General features: G+C 39.1%; 3 protein-coding genes across 3 annotated transcripts; 1 reads left to right on the top strand and 2 right to left on the bottom strand.

Annotated features, from left to right (window-relative positions):
* Nucleotides 1–8,539: 8,539 nt before the first annotated feature.
* On the top strand, nucleotides 8,540–10,145 carry LOC145577952 (uncharacterized). The gene is made up of 4 exons (XM_081635368.1): nucleotides 8,540–8,750; nucleotides 8,943–9,402; nucleotides 9,481–9,729; nucleotides 9,839–10,145. The coding sequence occupies exons 1-4, from the start codon at nucleotides 8,540–8,542 to the stop codon at nucleotides 10,143–10,145; spliced, it is 1,227 nt and encodes a 408-aa protein (XP_081491494.1).
* A 12,479-nt stretch (nucleotides 10,146–22,624) lies between these two features.
* Nucleotides 22,625–23,143, bottom strand: LOC145577951 (uncharacterized). The gene has a single exon (XM_081635367.1). It carries the CDS (start codon nucleotides 23,141–23,143, stop codon nucleotides 22,625–22,627), a length of 519 nt encoding a protein of 172 aa, XP_081491493.1.
* A 404-nt stretch (nucleotides 23,144–23,547) lies between these two features.
* LOC145577949 (uncharacterized) lies at nucleotides 23,548–24,147 on the bottom strand. Its single transcript, XM_081635366.1, has one exon. It carries the CDS (start codon nucleotides 24,145–24,147, stop codon nucleotides 23,548–23,550), a length of 600 nt encoding a protein of 199 aa, XP_081491492.1.
* Nucleotides 24,148–24,708: the final 561 nt, after the last annotated feature.

Raw genomic sequence — 24,708 nt, 5'->3', positions numbered from 1 at the left:
AGGAAAAATAATAAAAACAATAATTAAATTAAATTAAATTAAATTAAATTAAATTAAATAGAGTTGATTTGGGGCCAAACCCTCAAACAGTTATACCTTTCACTCCTTGGCTTAAGGACAGAACCTCGAGTAAAGTAGGGACTCCGTGGAGTGCCTGAAGAGGGGATTTTGAAAGAAGAAGGGTAGGCTAGTGTTTAGGCTAGAGCATAGAAGAGAGAAAAAGGGAGTTAATTGATGCCCCGTACATCAGAAATGAGGGGGTATTTATAGGAAAAATGAGTATAGGGAACACACGGAACCCTAAAAAGATAAAAAAAAACCCTAAAAAATAACACCGCGACACAGTGCCAAGCACCGTCAGACGGGGGAAAATCCCGTGACACGGGGAAAAACTGAGTGACGCGGGAAATAATTAGGTTACGGGAGATCAAACGCATGAAGGGTTTACGCGGAAAGGACATAGAGCTGCCCCGTTGGACAACATTGGCACCGTGTCACGGGAATGCACACCGTGGCGCGGCATTGAGCCCCGTGACGCGGTGCTTATTGCCGTGACGCGGGAAACTGTGCGTCCATTTTTCCGTCTAAATACATTTTTGCCCAAATTTTGTTCAGCCTTTTTAAGTGCCGATTGATAATTTCGGGCCATTTCTTGATTTATTATTTATTAATTGGGCCAAAATAATAAAATAAAATAAAAAAGGTTTGGGCCAAAATTACAAATAAACCATGCTTTGACTAAACATCAAGACTGATCCATGGACTATTAAAACTGAATTAAATACGATTTTTTTAAGCACTCTCGGGATTAAATACTGAACCCGACCAATAATGGCGGTGAAAGATTGTTCATCATCGGGTTTGGTTTCGGGGAGACATTTTTAAGTGTCTACACTTTTGTTCTTTGAAAATTGCATAAGTTACACACCATCCCATCCCAAGGTTAGTAGATGTGGGTTGAAGAAAGAAAGGTCTATCGTTAGACGAGGCTCAAAGTGGTTTATCAAGAAAGGATTGTATATTTGAAGGGTAAAAGGTAATATGATATGGCTACAAGAGGTGCCTCTAATCATGGGTATACCTTGTGCTTAATTCGGCGTTTTTTTTTTTTTTTGAATGCAATGCAATGATTATATGCAAGGAAAAAAATGCTCATTTTATTGAAAGGGAAAAAAGAAAAAACCTACAAAATAAAATCCACAAAATAAATTCTAATGGAAATAAGAGGTGCCTATGCTAGACTTATTGGGGAAAGGGTGAATAAAGGAAATAGAAAAAAAGAGGTCACAAATTCTTGTCGTTGAAGCTCGCCTCTTGTCTTGTGCCTTATCACTCGGTCTTCTTGTCAGTTGGCGGTATGCGAAGTGATGCGGGAGCATCATTGAAGACTATGAGTTGTGTGACTATATGATCCATTTGGTGGCATCTATGGCTCCAATCTACCTTTTGGATAAATTCTCTATGTTATGACGTGACTTAGGTGAATAAAAGTAATCCTTGTGTCTTGATTTTACAATTGATGGTTGAAGATAAAGAATGGGAACAAGGATGAGAGGGAAGAAGCTTATCAATATATGATGTAACTACTTCATTCAGCCATATATCCTTTTTTATAAAGAATTTTTAGGTGATTCAAGTTGGAGGTGAAAGTGGAGTTCAAGAGCTTTCCAACGACAGGTCACATGCCAAATTTGAGCAAGAAACAAAGAAGTTATGAACGTTTGAAGTTAAGCTGTCTAGGCAGTCCCGAGAGCAGGGAAGTTCGACCGAACCGAGGCAAGTCCGACCGAACCTCCCAGGCAGTTTCAAACCAGATTCATCGTTTTTGCAGGAGTGGTCGAACTCCAAAAGTTTAACCGGACCAAGAGCAGGAAAGTTCGACCGAACCTCCCTATGGTTCGGCCGAACCTACCCAGCAGTCCTACCGAACCTACCCAGTGTTCGGCCGGACCATTTCCCATTTTCAGCTAGCTTGTACGAACTATTTAAGTTCCTTTTTAGAACGTTTTGCATTTAATTTAATGTTGAACTTTGCTTGATTTTGTAATCAAAGAGACTTTCTCTCTCTACCATAATCTTTGTGATTATTTAGCTTTCTTTGTGATTGCTATCTTGTAATCTTTGTGGTTACACCTTAACCCTAGCTTTACTTGGCATTAGCTTCAATTAAGACCCCTATTTCATTTATCTTGGTGATTTTGAGATAGGTTTACCTTATTTTGTTGCATTGGAAATTGTGCTTGTTTGAAAGTTTTCCCCTTTTACTTGTCTTTTCTTGGATATTTCATATCATTTGGTATTAGAGCCTAGGTTATTAGCCTATAAAGATCATACCTTTTGAATCTCTCTTTCCCCCTCTTAAAAGATCTCATCTTTGTTCTCACAAATTTGATTTTTTTTCTTTCAACGATACAAATTTTTCATCTTTAAACATGGATGATAGATACTCTAGATTGGATGCTCTAGAAAGGAAGTTTGATAGTCTACTTGAAGTCTTAGAGAATAGAAGAAGTCCTACAAGGAGAAGAACCCCAAGTGGAAAAGATGGTTCTCACTCTCCTTACTGGAGAAGGGAACACCACCAACGGCACCATGAGGACAACCGTGACCGAGACACCATTTTGAAATTTCCGGACTTCGAAGGTAATCTTGTTTCTAATGAATTTCTTGATTGGGTTAGAACTATGGAGAAAATTTTTTATAGTAAAGGATATAATGATGAAAAACGTCGTAAAATGGCCATCATTAAACTTAAGAAACATGAATCTTTGTAGTATGAGAATTTTAAGAATCGTAGGAGGATTGAGGGAAAAACAAAAATCACATCTTGGGATAAATTGAAGAAGCACATGAGTAGAGCTTTTGTCCCTAGAGATTATTTGCATGATGTTTCTCTTAAGTTGAATGATCTCAATCAACGATCTATGTTGGTGGAGAAGTATACAAGGGAGTTTGAAAATCTTTCTATTTTGAGTGGGATTGAAGAGGCCCCAAAACATAAGATTGCTAGGAATATTGGTTGTCTTGAGAGGAAGCTAAGGCAAAAAGATGATGTTTAGGCCCATGGAAGTATTGATCATGTAGTGAAAAAGTCTTTGAACTTTGAGAAGCTTGCTAAGGTGAATAGTGCTAATGAGTATTCTAAACCTTCTTTCAAATTTCCTTGTGCATCAAAGAGTGAGACACACAAGCCTTTGCAAATTATGATGGAAGAGGCTATGTGCAAAATTGAGGCTCCTAGTATGGATGAAGAAATATCTACACCACATTTTCCACTTGATCATAAGAGAGACTATGGTCCACCAATCTATGATGAAGAAGTAGTGTTTGATGTCGAGTTAACAAATTGCAAAGAGGCATTACCGATTATGAACTTGAATGAAGTAAACATGGAGTCCACATCTCATGTTGATGATTATTTGTTTCCAACTTATGAGAATCTCTTAAGTGAGGTATATAATCCTTCTCCTCTCTTATCTCCTCTAGTGAGGTTTTTGACATTCATGTTAATGAGAGTTGTGATGATTATTATATTGAGCATGAATCGAAAGAAGAGTTTAAGTTGGATGTTGTGAAAGCTTCTTTTAATGAGCATGGTGGTTGTTCAATGAGTTCGAATTCTTATGAACATCTTGAGCTAGATTTTTGTTTACCATATTTTCATGTTAGTAAAAGTGTTGCTAGACAACAATTTAAAAAGGAATTCTTTGTTTTATGATGTGTTGATTAGAACATCTTGCATTGGTTCCACATTTGGTGTTGGATATTCCTGCAATGATTTTTTCAATGTGATTCTACACTATTTGTTGGGTCATCATGTGTTGGCAAATCCCCATGGTTATCGTATTGCGCTCTTGCTCTACACAATGGTTCACTTGATTTTACTCCTCATTTTGCTCAAGTTCGACATCTTGGTGTTTGATCCGGGTAGATACATCGGTTGAATGTGTTTTGTGAAGCCAAGTAGCATTTATTGCTTTTAATAATGAAGTCATTATCCAAGGTTTGGTTTGAATTTTATGTCATCTCTAGGAATTGAGGTCAATTCCTTTACAAGAGAGAGGGTTTGATGCGGGAGCATCATTGAAGACTACGAGTTATGTGACTATATGATCCATTTGGTGGCATTTATGGCTCCAATCTACTTTTTGGATAAATTCTCTATGTTATGACGTGACTTAGGTGAATAAAAGTAATCCTTGTGTCTTGATTTTACAATTGATGGTTAAAGATAAAGAATGGGAACAAGGATGAGAGGGAAGAAGCTTATCAATATATGATGCAACTACTTCATTCAGCCATATCTCCTTCGTTACAAGGAATGTTTAGGTGATTCAAGTTGGAGGTGAAAGTAGAGTTCAAGAGCTTTCCAACGACAGGTCACATGCCAAATTTTAGCAAGAAACAAAGACGTTATGAACGTTTGAAATTGAGCTGTCCAGGCAGTCGCGAAAGCAGGGAAGTTTGACCGAACCGAGGCAAGTCCGATCGAACCTCCCAGGCAGTTTCAAACCATATTTTAGAGTTTTAGCAGGAGTGGTCAAACTCCAAAAGTTCGACCGAACCAGGAGCAGGAAAGTTCGACCGAACCTCCCTATGGTTCGGCCGAACCTACCCAGCAGTTCGACCGAACCTACCCAGTGTTCGACCGGACCTTTTCCCGTTTTCAGCCAGCTTGTACGAACTATTTAAGTTCCTTTTTAGAATGTTTCGCATTTAATTTATGTTGAACTTTGCTTGATTTTGTAATCAATGAGACTTTCTCTCTCTACCCATAATCTTTGTGATTATTTGCTTTCTTTATGATTGCTACCTTGTAATCTTTGTGGTTACACCTTAATTCTAGCTTTACTTGGTGTTAGCTTTGATTAAGAACCCCTATTTTATAGGTCTTGGTGATTGTTGAGATAGGTTTATCTTGCTTTGTTGATTTGATTTTGTTGTTGCTTGATTTCTCCTCCCTTTTCTTGGTTTTTCTTGGTTATTTCATATCAAGAAGCTTGTTATTATCGATCAAATATTGGATGGCCTCTTTTAGCTTCCAACAACTCTCAGTAATATGTCCCCTACCTTGATGGTACTTGCAATGAGCGTCAGCATTCCAATTGGGTGACCTGTTTTCGGGTGCTGGATCTTAAAGAGGTCCAATAGGAGTGATGAGTCCTTCCCTAGTGGAGTCGCCAACAACTGTAGGGAATATTTCAAGCATCCCAAACTTGAACCTCATGGTGATCATATGCTTAAGTATGGTGGCGTCCAAAGGGAAGGAAACAAGAGCAAAAGAGTCGCCAAAAAATCTTAGGAACTTATAAACCGTTCACAGGGTGAAGGTTACACCCCTTAACAATCCATGAGATCGTCAACTCCAATAGGTCTGGAACCATGACTGGATGTTCGGGGATGAGGGTACGAATCCAATCTAAAAGAGAAAGAACCCGCCCTATAAAATAGGCCTCTACTTTATTTTACTCGAATTCATGTCCGCTTTCTGACTAACATGCAATCATTATATTAACCCTAAACCTGTTTAATAATCTATGTTAGTTGAATATTAATGCACAAACAAATCTATTATTGGCGATCACTTGAATTAAAATCATATTAGCCTAAGCCAAATTATTAATTATCTTATTAGGTGTGATTTCAAGCACAAATTCCCTTTAAACTTGCATAAAAGGTGTGATCAAGCAATAACAATAATATAGAACATCAAGCAACACGATATTAACTATCATCATAATCATAATAAAGCTTAATAATAGCAAGATCATAGGCATGATACTAACAAGATTAATAACAAATCCTAGAATGTCACTAAACAATAAAGATCAAAGCTTTAGCCCTAACATGATACTAACATGATATTAGAAAGAAGGAAGAAGCATCCTAAACATGATACTGGAAAGCAATAAAAACATCTTAACATGATACTAGGAATTAATAAAATCTAAACATGCTTTCTACATCGAAATAATAGGGAGTAAGATAATTACTTACTTTGAGGCCTTGTACCTCTTTCTAATAACAAAATAATACACGCGTTAGTTAACTTCAAGAAAATAATAAATCAAAGAATTAAATCAAATAATTGAAATAAAGAGTTAAAAAGTTTGGACTAGATTTGGGGTCCAAACCCTCAGAAATTATCAACCTTTCACGTCTAGGGCGAAGACAACTTCGAACTTGGCTAGGTGTGTCTAGATCTTGTGAATGCGGAATTGTGTTTGCAAAAGGGTTGGTTTAGAAAGAGAGAGAGAGAAAGAAAGCTATTGCTCAAGAGAGAGAGAGAGAATTAGAGAATTATGATGGTTGTGGATGATTGAAAACAGAGGTCCAAGGACCCTATTTATAAGAAAATAGTCCAATAACCGATAGAAAAGACATCGAGTTTAAAAGGAGTATAACACATCCCGTCGCCAGGCAACAGGGCTCGTCGCCAGGCGACAAGCCCAGCGCCAAGCGACAGACTTGGCGTCAGGCGCTACTTTTGGAAAACAACACGTTTTCCACACGGAATCCATTTCTCGATATAATTAAGTCGTAAAATCCGTGTTTAAGGGTAAAATCGTATTTTCTTAAAAACAACTATTTATTCCAAGTAAAACTCTTAAAACGTAATTATCAATCCTAATTCCATTAGGATTTAAGAGAACCTTCTAGATAATTCTAGAAGACTATAATCAATCTTAATAGCTTTAGGAATGATAATTAATAACAAGCCCTCCTCTAGATCATTGGGCCGCATGTAAGAACCAAACCGGGCCCAGTTTAGTATTTTGGCCATAACTTCCTCATTATTCATCGAAATTGGGCATATAATATATCGTTGGAAAGCTCTTTTCGATCCCTATCCAACTACACCATTATTGGACCCTTATCATGGACCAAACTAACTAGACTGTATATTTTCATAAATAGAGCAGGTTTTCGAATACAGAAAGAAGGGTTTTTAATAAAAACTAACCGCAACACTAGACTGTCCACACTTTCACTTCATTCGATTATCATTCGACGTGAAAGATATTCATCACTGGGTTTGGTTTTGGGGAGACATAAATGGGTGTCTACAATCCCGGACTAGCTTAGTTGTTGATATCATTTGGTAGTGTTTATCTGTTCCCTGTGGTTCGACCCCTCTTCTTGCTATATACTCGTATTAGGTTAGTTGAGTGTTATAAATTTTATTTGATCTAGGGATAGTTGTTTAACGACGCGATTATTCCCTTTTCAACTCTTTGACTATTAGGTACAAAAAAAGGAACTTAACCCTTAATTTCTCTTTGCAGATGCATACATAGAGGAAGGCAATAGTAGCAACGACATAACGATAAACTTAAGTGAAAGGCAGGAACTGCAAAGTAAGCTCATAATTATTCCTATGCTTCTCTAAATATCTCAAACTAAAAGGTCAAACTAAACCAAATTCAATGACATAATACAGGGAAGTATAAAACAACATGGAATTTTGGGGGTCTCACTGCAATATGTTCTGATTGTGGAGCAAGGGCATGGATTGAGGAAATAGTATAGAGTGTGGGTTCAGTGCACTGTCCTAAATTTAACATCTGCTGTCAAAAGGGGAAGGTGCAACTACCCAAAGTAAAAAGAGCCTCCGGAGTATTTACGAATACTACTAAACCCAAATAGAGGGGCTCGCACTCGAAAATTCAAGGAGAACATTAGGCCATACAACTCCATCTTTGCATTTACATTAATGGGTGGATGGGTGGACAGGACTATGAATACAAAGTCAGGACCTTATGTGTTCAGATAGGGGCAAAACTACCATATTTATGACACTTAAAATAAAATATCTAATAGGATCACCTCTCTCACAAGCAATGCCACAACTGAGATAAACCTAAAAATAGTTGTTGGACTTTCAAAAATGCTTGATGAAAACAACGAACTTGCTAAACTATTCAGAATGTCAAGGGAGAGATTTGCAGATCTGAAATGCCAAATGTTAGAGTCCGACTAATTGGTGCACGCTCAAAAGATGGAAGGCAATATAATATTCCTACTACAGAAGAGCTTGCTACATTAATTGTTGGGAGTGGGAGTGCTCAAACAAACCAAGTTCTAGAGATGTCATTATAGAAGAAAGGGGACGCGGTTAGAGAAGGATTTCTGAGAACCACCCAAGTTTCCTGTCCCTAGAATATCCATTATTGTTCCCTTATGGATAGGATGGGTACAGAATCGACATACCCCATAGAGATGCAGAGACGACAACTAGGAAGAAAAAAAAACAGTCACCTTGAGAGAGTATTACGCTTATAGATTGTGTGAGGAAGCAACAACTCTCATACTCAGTGGAAGGTTACGCCAACAATTCATAGTTGATGCATTGACGTGCAATCAAGAAGTGAGGTTGGATTATGTACGACATATCAGACCACAATAAGAAAAGAAGTACTTAGAGGGTTGACAGATGTAATTAGTTGAGGAGATACGACACCTGCCTCAGTTAGGCATCGTGTTGTATTGCCATCCTCATTTACTGGAAGCCCTAGATACTTGATGCAAAACTACCAGGATGCAATGGCCATTTGCCGATGAGCTGGGCCACCTGTTCCTTACATTCACATGTAACTCTGCATGGAATGAGATAAAACAATTTGTAGCGGCTATTCCTAGGCAACGACCAGAAGACCGTCAAGACAGTGTTGCCCGTGTGTTTAAAATTAAGCTCGATGAATTGATGCAAGACATAAAAACAAATGCTCATTTTGGAAGAACAATTGCAGGTACATACATCAACCTAAATTTTATAAATTGAAATCACATTAAATCCTGTATATACTTGATGCTTTATTTTACAGTAATATACACAATCGAGCTCTAAAAAAGAGGCCTCCCACATGCCCACATCTTGATTTTCCTACATCCAGAGGATAAGGTGCACAGCTTACTGGACATTGAAAAATTCATCTCGGCAGAACTACCCGACAAAGAAACCGATCCATATGCATATGAATTGGTCGTCCAACTAATGGTACATGGACCTTGTGGGGCGATGAATCCAAAGTGTCCTTGTATGAAAGACCGAAAATGCTACAAATACTATCCAAAAGAATTCAACTCGGGAACTACAGGTACTGAGGAGGGTTTCCCGATATATAGGAGGCGTGATGATGGACATACGACATCTAAGAATGGCCAAACAATAGACAACATATTCATCATCCTCTACAATGTTGATTTATTGGTGAAATATGGGGCACACATTAATGTAGAATGGTGCAATAAAGACAAGTCGTTGAAGTACCTATTCAAACACATGAACAAGGGGCCAGATATGGCGCTGGCAATGATCGAACAAACATTAGCATCCTCGAGGAATCTGGATAATGGCCATGAACATGTAGTTGATGAAATTGCATCATATTTAAATTGCAGGTATGTATTAGCCTCATAAGTGGGTAGGAGCATCTTGGCATTTATAGTTGACGAAATTGCACCATGTTTGAATTGCAGGTATGTATCAGCCTCAGAAGCAAGTTGGAGAATTTTTGCCTTTGAAATTCAATACAAGGATCCAGCTGTAGAGAGGCTACCCTTCCACTTAGAAGATGAGCAAGAAGTGATCTTTCATGATAATGAGCAACTAGACAAAGTCCTTCAAAGAACTAGGCATGCCCTTAAAAACCCTCTTACCGAATGGATGGAGACTAATATGATGAACCCAGAAGCCCGCACACTCACCTATGCTGACTTCCCAACAAAGTGGGTTTGGATGAAAGATTTAAAAATATGGAAAAAAAAAAGATAGAGGAAAGAAAATTGGGAGAATATACTTTGCTCATCCTACCTCTGGTGAAAAGTATTATTTTAGGATGCTTCTCAACATTATCAAAGGACCAACCTCCTTTCAAGACATTCGCATGGTAAATGGAGTCATCTGTTCAACATACAAAGAAGTATGTTACGTTTTGGGATTACTTGATGGTGACAATGAGTGGCATGAAGCACTAAAAGAAGCAGCAACATGGTCAACGACATCACAACTTCGAGAGCTATTTATAACAATCTTACTCTTTTGTGAGGTGTCGGAGCCTAAGAATTTGTGGGAAAAGCATTGGCAAGACCTATCTGATGATATTCTCTACCGACAACGGCGTCATTTAGCTATTGAAACCTGACGTGGGGCGAGACTAGGTCGTTGAAACTAATCTTTCCCTAGCCAAACAAAATTTATATCACTCAACACACCCTTATAGCTAGTATAGGAGTAAGTCGAGGGTTGAACCACTAGGAATGGGAGGTGGTTACTATTGCTAGAGTCAAGCTATTTCGAAGAGGTGAAATAGAGGTGTGTTTATTCTAAAACAACTAAGCAAACAAGATAAAATCAAATATATCAAACACTAGGGTTTAGGATCCACATATACTTGCAATGGATACAACTAATCGGGATTGGAATTGACTAAGTCGAATATTGCGAGGGAAAATCAATAATGCAATCAAAAGAGTATGATAAGCTATTCTCCTAGAGGTCAAACTAGCGCCAACTATGAGAGACTCTAGCTAGGAACTTCACAAACCAACTCAATCGACAAATGCAAGCCACAAATCAATTGTCCGTATCAATGTGAACTTACAATGAAATCTAGTGCAACAATCAAAGTTAGCTACTCTTCAATCAATCACACACATGCACATAATCAATCAACCAATTTAATCACAACATCAACTTCACTAATTTCCCCCAATTAGCATCAATCCATTACTCATATATGCTTCACCATCACCCTAGCAAGTAAACTACTCACAATCCATGGAAATCAAGATCAAAACTAAGCTAAACAACAAATTCATCATCATCATATTAATCAAACTAAAATCAATCACAAATCAATCAGACTTGAACAATCAACAAAACAATTGAAATCAAAAGCTAAAGATTGCATTAAAGTAAAGAAAATCCTTACAAACTTGAATCAAATCAATGGAAATGAGCTTAGAATCATCGATCTTCAATCATCAACCATGAATTTCTCTGTCTACAAACTAGAGTTTCTCTCTCTAAATTCTAATAAAAAACCTTTCTAATAATATTTCATCTACTTCTCTCTAAAAATAGAAAGAAAAACTATATGTAGAAAAACTAACAAAAGGAAGTTAGTTAGATCATCCAAAAGAAACCCGTACTACACCAAAGAAATGCGCGGCCGCGGAGAAATGGGTACGGAACAGAGACCCAGAGAGGTGCGCCTACGCCTGGGAGCAGGACAGCCTCCTTCACCCTCGACTGTGCTCTTCCTCGTGCGCTCCACTTGATGATGTTGATGAACACGAAAGGTGGCAGTCTTCAAAGAGCCTCCACGATGGGTTCAACACCAAGAATGGTGCCCCCACCGCTTGAATGCACAAGCTAGAACTCTTGGATCTTGCACTCCTTCAATCTTGAGCTTCAAATGGTAGGCACAAGGCATCTCAAACGATGTAAAACTTGGGAAGGAGACTCGAGAATCCTCGGAATATGATCATAACCTGAAAAATGAACGAAAACAAGCAAATAAAAGAGAAAGTAACAAAATAAACCAAGAAATACATAAAAATAGAAAACCAACTAAGAAAAGTGCAAACTAAAGAAATAAGGAGTAAAACTAAGGGAAAACTAAAGAAAAGAGCTATAAATTAGCATGAATTTCACCCTAAAAAGGATCAAATGAGTGCCATAATGTCTAACCGATGACGAAATTCAAAATTACTCTCTTTATGAGATTGAAAAATGGCACGAGGAAAATGTAGGTCGTCCTCTACCCTTTCCTAGAGTCAAAGAAAATTTATAAACACTCGACCAACCTAATACGAGTATATGGTAAGTCAAGGGTCGAACCCAAGGGAATGAATAGGTGAAAGCTATAGCCTAAGTCAAGCTACTTCGAAGTTTGCGGAAGATGCGGTTGGTAACTAAGGTTTCGAGAAATCTAGATGAATCGAGAAATTCAATATACTAAGGGATATGGGTTCCACATGCAAGCTCAATGATTATGCTAATTGAAAAATCACTCAATCAATTCAAACATTGCAAAGGACAAACAATAGTTGCAATAAAAGGAATTCAAAGGCTATCTCCTATAAGCCAAGCTAGGGATCACTATGAATGGCTAGCTAGGAAAATCACAAGCAAATTCAATCAATTAAAACAAATCTCAAATCAAGGGTTCATGTCATTGAAATTTGCAATGCAATCTAGATTAATCTTATAGGTTGATCACTCCTAATCCAATCAATCACATGCACAACCATGTCAACCAATTTAATTGCACCATTCAAATCAATTTAGCATCATCAACTAGCAAAAATCATCAATCAAGCATGCTTCCCCTTCTCCCTAGCAACTAATCTACTCACTAAACATGGTGGAATTAAGAAACAAAACAAATTCAATCAAATTCATATTCATGTAAAGCTAAATCAAAGGAAAATCAATCAATCAACAATTTCTAAAACAAGGAATGTAATCTCAATCAAAATTCAAGACACTAGAAGGAATTGCATTAAAAGTAAATCAAGGGAAAGAAATCCTACAAACATTCATTGAATTGAAGAAGGAACTTCAAGATTAAATTGAAATCTAAGATCAAATTCAAGTACTAACAAGTAAATCTTAACCTTCTCTCTCTACTTTCTCTCTCTACTATTTCTGGAAAAATTCTCTCTCTAGTACAAAGTTAAGTTGTCCCTTAAAAAGAAAGTCAAAAGCTATAAATAAGAAAAATCGAGCGAAGAGGGCCGCACAGGCCGTGCGCACGCACAGCTGGGTCTGCGCGCACGCACCCCTGTGCCGCGCGCGCGCACCCTTGTGCGATGCATGGGCTTTGGCTCCTTCGCTTGCTTGATCAAACTCCGCGCTCCTGAGCATCCCCAACATCAGTGCACTCGAGATGATGCCCGCGAACATGGCAGTCCTAAAATGAGCAAATTGACTTGATTTTTCACCTACAAAACACAAATAAAACAAAGAGAGGAAGCGTAGCAAGGTAAAACTACAACTAAAATTATGAATTATCAACTAAAAATATGAAAAACTCGTAAAAACCAATCTAGAACTAAAGTGAATTATAAAAAATGGAAAATCAAATAAAACTAAAAGAATTATATGAAAATGATGAAAGAAAATAAAGAAAATGAACCTAAATCTTATTCTTTTGGGCGCCAAAAACGACGCTCATCAAATTCCCCCAAGCTAAACTTTTGCTCGTCCTCGAGCAAAACAAAATCAAACCCAAGGGAAAATGATGACACTATTCAAGCAAAGAAAGAAACAAGAAAAATTAGGGAAGATGAGAATATACACTAACTCACTTTCGTAGGAATCACGGTCAATTTTAGCAACTAAAGACAAGCCATTTAAACCCCTAGATCGCTCTAGAGGACGAGTGATGCTCTCGTAAAGGTTTCCAAAGAGGTTAACCTATAACTCTTTTTATTAAAAAGGAGGCAAAGTAAAAAGAAAAGAAAAGAAAAAGTTTAAAACCTTAAAAAGAAATGCTTATACAAAGGCTTTTTGCACATGATCAAGGCACAAAGGATATCAAGCTTCCTCAAACAACAATGGTAAGCACGTTCTAAGATATCGAGGGTTGATTGAAACATAGGGTATGCTAAGCGTAGAGAACTAATGAGGCGCAATCCACTTTCATCCCAACCAATCTAACCGCGTTCTCCCTAATGGCCTCAAATCTTCCCTTAGTAAGCGTCTCTATGGTTCCACGAAGGAACCGGAAAAAATTAGAATTTGAGGGTCTCGGCATCTCGACCTTGCATCCTTTTTCTTTAGGCTTTAACTCATAATGCCCTCCCTCGGTGCATGACTCAACCACTAGGTCGAAAGGACTTTCCCAAAGGTTGTAACGTAAGGGCAAAAGGTTAGGGGTAGGCTTAAAATTTAGAATTTGGTGGTACACCTAGATTATGAAGCAAAGGTTGGCCACACCTCAACACCAAAACCAATAAGTCACCAAACAAAAACAAACTAATACCCCCAAGCTTATTCAAAGCCATATCCACAAGCATATATACAAAAAGCGTAAACGCTTCTCCCCCAAGCTAAAAGGAAGCATTGTCCTCAATGCGAGAAAAGGGAAAAGAATCATATCAAACTATTTTTTGAATTTTTCATTTTCTCTTTTGTATGTAATTTTCATTAGATCAAAGCAATTGTCCTCTCCTTTTTTAACTTTGGACGGCTTTTCTTTGATATTGCATTTATTATGTCCTTGCCTTTTTTTAACTATGGACGGCTTTTTCGATTATATTCATTTTCCATTATTCACAATATGTACAAAAGACGAGTTCGCATACAAATAAAACCAATTTCCAACTTTATAGATCACAAACTCCAAAGGCATGACCATTTGCTTCACAAAAACCAATAATGGAACGAAAAGAAACAAAAGGTTCAAAGTTCTAAAGATGTGGCTTGAAAAGAAGGGTAATGGCTCAAATGGTTAGCAAGATGGCAAATGTAAACCCAATGAACTAAAAAGAAAGAAGAAAATCCTAGAAATGAAAAATTACCACCCCGAAAAATGGCCTTTGTCCTTCCTAGTTGGTTCGGTCTCGTGTTTGAGAATTATGAGTCAAGATTCAAGATTAGGGATGCAAAGGTGGAGGATCCACGCCGCACAATCAAGAGTGATGAAGGCCTGAACAAGAGAAACCGCACACGGTTGTAGCAAAAACTTACTAAAGGTGTCAAATCCACCAAAGGAAGCAACTCCGTCTTACCACAAACCAAAAGAATCCGGCTTCAAGGCCCCAAAAGGTCTAAACCGCTACCTTAGTATAATCTATCCTTGAATCAACCAAATATACTCTCAAACCGTGCAAACCATTGTATTTAGGAAGAAAAATAGCCAATGTGCAAGTTCAAGTGGTATTAAATCCAAAGTAAAAGCAAAAACATTTATTCATATTCACAAAAACAAAGTTTTTTTTTTTTATATATATATTTTTTTAAGTTTTTTGTGTTACAAGAGAAAAGAGATAAAAGGAAAAGAAAAGAATAAGAAAAAGAGAAAAAGGAAAACAAGAAGGAAGATGAAAACAAAGGAGAAAGAAAAAGAAAAAGAAGAAAAGGAAAATGAAATGAAAAATAGAAAGGTATAGGAGAAGCAGAATGCAAAAAGGAAATAATGCTAACACACATAAATCCCAATCAACAAACAAGTGAACATTCGGCCACAACGCCAATGTTCCCAAACACACTAGGGTGTTAAAAAGCAAACAACCTCGAACCATTCAACTTCTCCTAGAACTAAACCTAGACTAAGAAACCAAGGAAAGAAAAAGAAAAGAAATAGAAAGATCTCACCGGGTGCCAAAGCTTTTGCACATTAAAAAGGTGAAAGAGCACCTTTATGAATCGTTGAAATCCAAAGCATAAGCAATAGAGCAAGGTGAGGAATAACAAAAAACTATATACAAAGAAAATTGTTAGTAACTTCAATACAAATGAAAAGAAGAAAATAGAAAATAGAAAATAAAATGTAGGAAAATAAAGAAAAAGCCAGTAATAGCAGCAGCAAGGGTCAGAATCAACAGACTAAAATAGTATCAGGAGATAAGAAATCAGACAGTCATCATCAGGAATCATCATAATAAAGACATAGAGAAACTCAGCGGACAACAATCAGCAAAACAAACAACAAACCAATAACCGAGCAGAGGAATCAGCAGAAATACAGCAGCATTATCATAAAACCGAACAACAGAAAGATCAAAACCAGAAGCATAGGAGACCAGGGATGAACTACAAAAGTAAGGGGGGAAATATGGGGAAGCACAGAAAAAGATGCAGGAAGCACCCCCAAGCTTAGACTGGACCACCCCCCGAACTCTAAACCTAAAGGCATATAGGCAAACGAGTAACATCATAAAAAGCACAGAAGAAGGGGGGGCCATGGTAGTATCACTCCGCACTATGTTAAGGGGTAGAATGAGAACTCCCCTCACCGGTCTCCATCACATGACTAGAGCTGGCCATCTTACTCACGTCCATAGGAGCCTTACCCCTTAATCGACCATTCCTCCTAGCTCTATCATCCTCAAAATATTGAGACCAATCATCTAAGACCGGCTCACCCGACCTACCCCACTGCACAAAAGTCTCAGGGTCCGGAAAGGGCGAAGGATTACCCGGATCATATGTGTAATCACAACCACCAGGCCGCCGATAGTCGTAAGTAGCCGGGGTGGTGCCCATGATAGAACTAGGGTGAACATGAGGGCCCTCCCAATAAGGGTAGCAAGGCCGAGGACCAATGGTAGGATCAAAAGGTTCCCACTGAGGAATAGGTCCTTGTTGGACCGAGAGATAAGGGTAGTTCACATAGGGCTCGATTTCCCCTCTCCGAACATGCATATCGTACAATTGATTTGTATGATAGTCATAACCAAGATTAGAGGGTTGCATAGAAGGCATGGAATATAACACATTAGCAATAGAATCAAGCCTAGCATGAATGGTTGACAAATCAAAAGTAGAAGGAGTGGAAGAGGGGGAAGGAATAGGTGTACCTTCCGGTTCAACTATGGGAATAGTTTGAACATTCGATGAGAGAGCATTGGTCGAGCGGCCTCTTGTTTGATTCGTCCTACGTCGAATAGAAGGAGGAATATCTTGCATTGTAGGCCTCCAAGATAAGGAGTCTTTCACTCTTGGACGGGTGGTTGCCTCTTTGCATGGGATTAAAAACCATTCTTTAACCCGAGAAACTTTCCAAATGAAGACATCATCCTTCTTCGTACGGTCGAGGAACTTTTGGTTCACAAAGGCGGAGATGTTGAGGAAATGAGACGAAGATTTTTCTCGAGGATCAATAATTGGGGGAAGCTCATTTAACAAAGTCTTATAGTCTTCATTGATGCATAGAGCTAGGATAGAAATCATCCCTCCCAATTAGATGCTCCCCGATAGGCTAACTCCATCCCGAATATCCAATAGTCGATTGATGAAGTGCTCTGTAAAATCCACCAACTCAATCTCAAAGTCATTTTGGTCGGCTATCCATAGCCAACAAAGCTCCTCTCGAGAGATAGCTCCCAAATAGTCTTTGGAGCAAAGAGCGTAAGTGAGGAGACGGTTGAAATACCGCATAGCCGGATGAATCATGGAGGCGGTCTTGGAATTTTGAGGCTCATACTTCCCTTCCTCCGAGATACTTCTCCACCAACGTTGCTCATTATATCCATGATCCTCTGCCATTCGATCATGTGCTGGGTAGATACATTGTTCCGCGTCCGCGACCCAAGGAAACTTGAAGTAAGAACATAATTGAGAATCCGTCAATGAGTGATCATGATTGAAAATTTGGAATGTCAAAGTCCTTGAGGAACCATCACTAGATTCTCGGACTACCTCAAGAGAAGAAAGAAATTCATAGGTCACCCTAGCATAAGTAGGGGCACTCAAATCCAAGAATTCCAAAAGATGAAGGCCCTTTGCAAGAAGCTGAACATCCTCATCTATGCCGAGAAACTTGGTTGTCGCTTGATCGTAAAATCTTGTTGGTCTAAGCTTTCTCTTGGATAGACTCTTGAAACGATCCCAATGTGATTCCTTAGAAAACTCAATGCCATATATCTCTTCTACCTCGGGTGGAGGTGGAACAACATGCCTTGGTTTGCTAGAACTTGATCTTGCCCGCTTCTTGTGACGGATGGGAGCCATCTACAAGAAGAAGAACAACTCATGAGAAAATCTCACATATGTTATATTTCAATAAGAAACATAAGTAATTTCTCAAGAGTCAAGCACACAAGCAATTATCTCAAAGTAGACACAAGTAAGAGACCAAGTCATGATATGGCTACATATGAACAAAATGCCATTAATATAGAATCATAAATTTGAAACAAGTAAGCATGGATTAAAAGCAAAAATGAACATAAGAGACCAAATCATGAGTCAAATTGAGCAAAATAACCTCAAGCATTGAATTATCAAAGCAATAAAACTATTATAAAGAATACCCATGAGAGAGAAAATGACCAACAATGGTGAATCAAGGAATCAAGCAAATGATACAAATTCATCATGAAAAAGCTTCAATTTAACACTCAATGATATCATTCAACACAAATTACAAGTTAAAGGAACCAACAATGGAGTTCTACCATGAAAGCAAAAACAAGGTTTCAAGCTTGAACAATGAGGAAGAAGATGACTAGAAAATAAGAAATTATACCTCAATGTAGCCTTGAATTACTTGCAAATTTCCCAAAATGAAGATTTAAGAACAAATAGAACACCCAAAGATAAGTTCCAAACCTCAACACAAATTCTCAAAATTTCGAAAATAAACCCAAAATATTGAATTTTTGGTTCGAAAATCTGGAAAATTTCTGGAAAATTTCGGAAATTTGATGAGTGAAATGTAATTTGATGTTAGAATGAGAATAAAAGAGGTGAAATAGAGATGCTTTTGCTAGAAAAGATGATAGGGTTTGATGAGAGGATAGAGAAGGAAAAAAATCGGGGAGATAGAAAGGGGAAATAAGGTGGGAAACTTGGGGTTATAAGGGGGACGCGCGCCAGGCTGCTGCGGCTGGTGTGTGCGCACAGAAGCCTGGTGCGTGCGCTCCAGCGTAGGGGGGCTGGCCTGCGTTAGCTGGCGACAGAGGCAAAAACCCCTGCCCACCTGGTGCGTGCGCGCAGGCAGGGGTGCGTGCGCACCAGGTGGTGCTTTTTATGCTCAAAAATTCAGCCAATCTCTGAACCCTGTGGTGCGCGCGCGCAGGGTTGTGGTGCGTGCGCACCAAGGGGGTACGGGGATGGTTCAAAAACCAGCAATATATGCCAAAATGAGTGAAAAATTTCTGACCCCTTTGGTGCGCGTGCACCATGCAATAATATGTCGGCCATGAATATACTCTCGTGTTTGCATAAGGGGATATTTTAAAGCTTGAAAAATGAAAACATGAGAGCATAAAACCCCAACAATATTCCACCTAAACTTAACCAAACCTCGAGAAAGCTTGAAATAACACCAAAATTGTTGGAAATTGTCTCTGAATCAATCTCATGGTACCTAAAATCAAGAAAACAATTAAAAAGAAAGAGAAATAAGAAAAATCTCAAAGATAAAAGAAATAAAGAAAAATGTAAAATCAAAAGAAAAAGGTTAGAAAACCGGGTTGCCTCCCGGGTGTTTAGGCAAATCTCAACAAGGACATATGAGAATCTGCTAGGTTTGAGGGGTAATAACAATCATACTACCAAAAGCATATAAATAAATAATAAAGCAATTGATAGGAAATGAACAAACAATAAACAAACAGAATGAACTCTATTGTGAAAAGAGAATAAGTTTAGAGATATAATACTGAATAAGGACAAGCCTCCTTCTTCAGTAGGGATGAAGCTCCGTAGGTAAATGCAGAGTAATTCTATTGTATTTAGAGTATATGTGCGTACATGAATGTTCAAAATGTCTAATTACACTTATTTATACCTAGGGATCTCTAGGGTTTACAAATATATTCGGAATATATTTAAAATGAGCAAGATCCTCTTGATTTATCTTCTTCCCTGTTCTGTAGGTGTATCTTTGGCAAGTATCTCCTTGATTGATATCCTTGATGCTGCTTTCCTTGTTTGCTCCAATCAAGCCGTTTGCTTATTTTTGCTAGATTATTGATCTTGGATTGATGCCCTAAATGTAATGGGTCGTATTATAATACGGGCCCAACAATTGCCCCTAATTTTTATTTCCAAATATTGGAAGTGAAAATTACCTAAAGAAAAGCTTTAGAAAATATTTTGAATTTCAGAAATTATTCCAACGGTTAGCAAAATAGAAAGTGGTGGCGGTTTTAAGGCAACTTCCTCGATAACTGTGAAGGGCGGTTCATTTCCGTCTTTGGTATTTGTTGGGTGTGCAGGCTCTTGTCTAATCACTTCAATTGTTTTGCCCCAATTTCAATTTCATCAGGTACTTTCTCTCTCCTCTCTATCTGCTCTGTTTTTTACTTTGTATTTTTTCTCTTGTTTTTGCGATGGATGATCATGTGAAAGTGATGTTTGCTGGGGTGGATGAGGGTGTGAAAAGGCCAAACTTGGTGGCGCAGAACGTCTTTCCTGCCAAAGATGTCTATCCTTCCACCATTACGAAGGAGGAGGTTCAGAACATCGCTGCAATTGCGCGGATTCCGGATGGGGTTGTGGTGAAAATTCCATCTTCTAGGGAGAGGGCTGACTGGACTGCCCCTGGTTGGGTGTGTTTCTTTGAGTATCCCTTTGTAATTGGGCATACTTTTCCTTTTTCTGCTCTTGTTCGTCAATTTCTTTCTAGAGTTAGGGTTTCACCTTGTCAATTACTGCCCCAAACTTGGAGGGTGTTGAGAATTCTGGATTTACTGAGTGAAAAATTGGGTATAGAACTTGATGTGAGGTATTTGTGTTACCCTTATACTATCAGGACCAGTGGTAAGGGTCGAGTTGGTCTTCGCCTGAAGGATGGTGTTGGTCCTTTGGTGACTGACTTGGAGAAGGCGTTTGACAAGAAGTGGTATCACAAGTTCTTCTTTGTGAGGATTGACTCGTTGGGTGATGATTGTGATTTTTTTATTGACACTGTTGAGGCTGAAGGTATTTTGTTTTCTTATTCTTTTATGTTCTTCTCTCCTTCTTTGTTGATTTGGGCTTATTTGCTTGTTGGTTGTAGTGAGTAAACTGAAGCAGCGCTCTCAGTCTCCATCCTTGATAGACAAGTTGTATGAGTTGAGTGCAGACGACAGATCTTTCATCAAGTTGACACAGCCTGAAGCAGTTATTCAAATTAAGTCCTTGGACGAATCTGATTCTGAACAGAAAGTTGCCCCAACCATGTCTCAGGGTGTGTTTTCTTTCTTTCTTGTGTGTTTTGATGCTTTGCTGTACTAATAATTTTGTGGATGTGTGGTTGATGCTAGTTTGTTTCGCTTTTGATTGGCTTAGTTTTGTGGGTTTTTAATTTGTTTTGAATCAGCTGTATCCTTGTTGAATATACTTGTATACAATTGTTAATTTATTTGATTCAATTAGCATCCTTGCTGTATACATTTGTTGTGTTCCTTGTTGTGCTACCTTTGAATTCTTCTATGTTCCTTGTAGATACATCAAGGTCACTAAGGTCTCATGATCTTCTTAGTTCATCCTCCATCTTGTGTCGTCTCAAGTCTCGCTCGTACCCCCAGTCTTCTGAATTTGTTCCCATCAAGATGGTTGCTCCCAAGGGTGTCCCTCCTCCACCTCTGCCTCGTGCTAGTCTCAAGAGGAAGTTGGAGATGCCTATTGATGTTGACGCTACTGAGTTTTCTTTTGACTCTCTGGCTCCGCATGTAGATACCCTGCTGTTTCCTTCTTTCAAGGATCGCCAATCCTCGATGACTTTTGCTAACCTTTCACAAGAGGCGGTCGTACAGTCTTTCCAGGTATAATATACTCCAAAAAAAAATTTAATAAAATCAACATTATTGAACTATGCTTCTTACACTTCATCTTTGCTTTGCAAAGCCTTCAATCTTGCCTTGGTGTCTTAGGCAAGGTGTCAGAGTTTACTCGGGTGTATGAGGCTATGAAGAAGGAGCGTGATGCTCTGTCTGACAAGTACAAGGCTGCTACTGAGGCTCTGAAGGCTGAACGGACTAAGCATCGGGACTGCATTTCTGAGCGGGATGGGCTCAAGGGTACCTTGAAGGAAGCTGCTAACGAGGCCATTGATGCTGCTACGTACTACTACGGGAAGGCACGTCTTGAGATGATGGAGGAGTTTCAGCGAGGGAAGCATGAGGCTTGGGACTATGATGGTGACAAGGCTTCTTTCGAGAAGGCGTTTCCTGAAGGGACTGCTGCTCCTGGTTCACTGCTGCTAAGCTTTGCTGATGAGGAAGTGAACTCTCCTCACAATGAAGAAGTCAAGGACGCTCCAGAAGTGATGAAGCCTGTTGCTGAAGAAGTGGCCCCTGCTGACAACATGGGGGAGAATTAGTTTGGCTGGTGCTGCGTCATCTTTTAAAAAATGTAAAACTTTTGAATGTTGTTTCTGTTTACTGCCTTAGTGCAATTTGGATAATTTGTTTTTTGTGTTACGCTTCTGTAGCTGGATGACTTGTTTAATTTTGTTGCAATGCAACTAAATATTTCTGTCCTTCTTGCTGCGTGGATTATGTTTCTGTATAGTGTGTTGTGATTATATTGTAGTTGTATCACGATTGTATTACAGTTGTATCACGATTGTATTACAGTTGTATTACAGTTGTATTACAGTTGTGATGCTACTTACATGTGTTTGTATGCCTTGTAAGGATAGCAGGTTTGTCCTATTCAAGAATGACTGGTCATCGTTCTGTGGTGAAGGGACTTGTTTCATTCTTGCTCAGTAATGTCAATCGTGCTCCTTGCAAAACAGAAGAAGGTGAGGGGTGGCCGTGGGTTTCCCCAACGGCCCTCCGATGCCAAAGTCAGTACTCATAATGATCATAAATCAAATTGACAAAGAATAGGGAGAGATGAGTACCTTTCGTGCTGATTTTGGCTGTTGGAGATTTTTGTGTTTTTCTGTTTTCTTCTTTTTTTTTTTTTTGTAAATTAAAAGACAAAATTGAAATAATAACTACGTACTTTTCTTCAGAAATGATATAGTTTTAAATGTGCTGCGTTCCAGCTTCGCTGCACGTCTTTTCCTTCTGCATTCCTGAGTCTGTATGCTCCATTACCTACTACCTTAGTGATTTCATAGGGTCCTTCCCAGTTGGGTGCTAGCTTTCCTGCATTGACTTCTCTGGTGTTTTCGTATACCTTCCTGAGAACCCAATCTCCTAGCTTGAAGACTTTGATTCTGACATTCTTGTTGAAGGATCTTGCCACTTCCTGCTGATATGCTGCCATTCTCATTTGTGCGTCTTCCCTGAGTTCCTCTACTGTGTCTAAGTTGTGAATTAGTTCTGCTTGGTTTCTTTCTTCTGTCATTAGCCCGTACCTTGCTGTAGGTACTTCTACCTCTGTTGGGATTACTGCTTCACATCCGTACACCAGTGAGAATGGGGTATGACCAGTATCACCTTTAGGAGTTGTTCTGTCTGCCCACAATATGTTGGGTAGCTCATCTGCCCATTTTCCTTTGGCTCCTTCCAGCCTTTTCTTCATGTTGCCTATAAGAACTTTGTTGCTTGATTCTGCCTGTCCGTTTGCCTGTGGGTACCTTGGTGTAGATGTGATAAGGGAGATGTTCTATTCTTTACAGAACTTGGTGGTTTTGTTGCTGATGAATTGGGACCCATTGTCTGTAATGATCTCTGCTGGTACTCCGAACCTGCTTAGAATGTTCCTCTTTATGAATGAGATGACGTGCTTATCCTTGATTTCCTTGTATGCTTCTGCTTCAATCCACTTGGAGAAGTAGTCTGTCATTGCTAAGAAGTACACTCTCTGTCCTGATGACGGGGGTAGTTTTACTATATCCATTCCCCACTTCATGAATGGCCAAGGTGTCAACGTTGGGTGTAATTCTTCTGATGGCTTGTGTGTCAAGGGCGCATGTTTTTGGCATGCTAGGGGCATTTCTTGGCGAACTCTGCTGCGTCCTTCCTCATGATGGGCCAGTAGTATCCCATTCTAAGTGCTCTGTTGGCTAGATTCCTTCCTCCGGAGTGATTTCCGCATTCTCCACTGTGCAGGAATTGTAAGACTTGTTGGGCTTCTTTTCCTTCCAGGCATCTTAAGAAAGGTCCTGCTGCAAACTTCTTGAAGAGTACATTGCTGATCAGGCAGTACTTGGAGGCTTTCTGAGCGAATGCTTGAGCTGCTACTTTCCCTGTTGGTTTCGTGTTGCCCAAGAGGTATTCTTTCAGAGGCGTTGTCCAACTGTTGTCTTCTTCTTCTGTAGGGCTTGCTTGAATTTCGTAGACACTCATGGTTGACTCTTTCTCTATGGCTGGTGAGAGTACGTGTACTAGTGGGATTGCTCCAAATTCTTCTGGATTGATGTTTGACCCCAAATTTGCCAGTGCGTCTGCTTCGGTGTTCAGGTTTCGGGGTACTTGTTCTATCTTGAACTCCTTGAACTCTTTGATGAGCTTCTTTGTGACTTCTAGGTAGGCAATCATTCTAGTGTCTTTTGCTGCATACTGCCCGTTAACTTGGTTTACCATGAGTAAAGAATCAGAAATTACTTCCAGGTGTTGTATCTTCATGTCCTTTGCAACGGTTAGCCCTGTGATTAGTGCTTCATATTCAGCTTCATTGTTGGTAGCCTTGAAGTTACACCTTATTTCCTGTGCTATCTTGTCTCCTTGGGGTGATGTCAGTACCACTCCTAAGCCTACTCCGCGTATGTTTGCTGCACCATCTGTATGGAGTGTCCATTTCTGCGCAGCTTTTGGTTCCTGTAGTGCCAGTACTTCTTTCTACGCTTCTGCTTCAAGGGTAGGGCTGAAGTCTGCTACGATGTCTGCCAAGGCTTGAGATTTTACCGCTGTCCTGGGTTCGTACTGTATGTCGTACCTGCTCAGATGTAAGGCCCATTTCTCCATCCTTCCTGACATTTCTGGCTTTCTCATGATAGCTCTGATGGGATAGTTGGTTCGTACTTGTATGGAATGGCTCTCGAAGTATGGACGTAACTTTACTGAAGCAGTGAACAAGGCTAAAATGATTTTTTCTAGTGATGCATAACTTGTTTCCGCACTGAGCAGGGTCTTGCTTACGTAGTA

The sequence above is a fragment of the Chenopodium album genome, chromosome 14, assembly GCF_948465745.1.
Source record: "Chenopodium album chromosome 14, dcCheAlbu1.1, whole genome shotgun sequence".
NCBI lineage: Eukaryota > Viridiplantae > Streptophyta > Magnoliopsida > Caryophyllales > Amaranthaceae > Chenopodium > Chenopodium album.
Note: the sequence above shows the minus strand (reverse complement) of the source record. Positions and strands in the feature narration are given on the sequence as shown.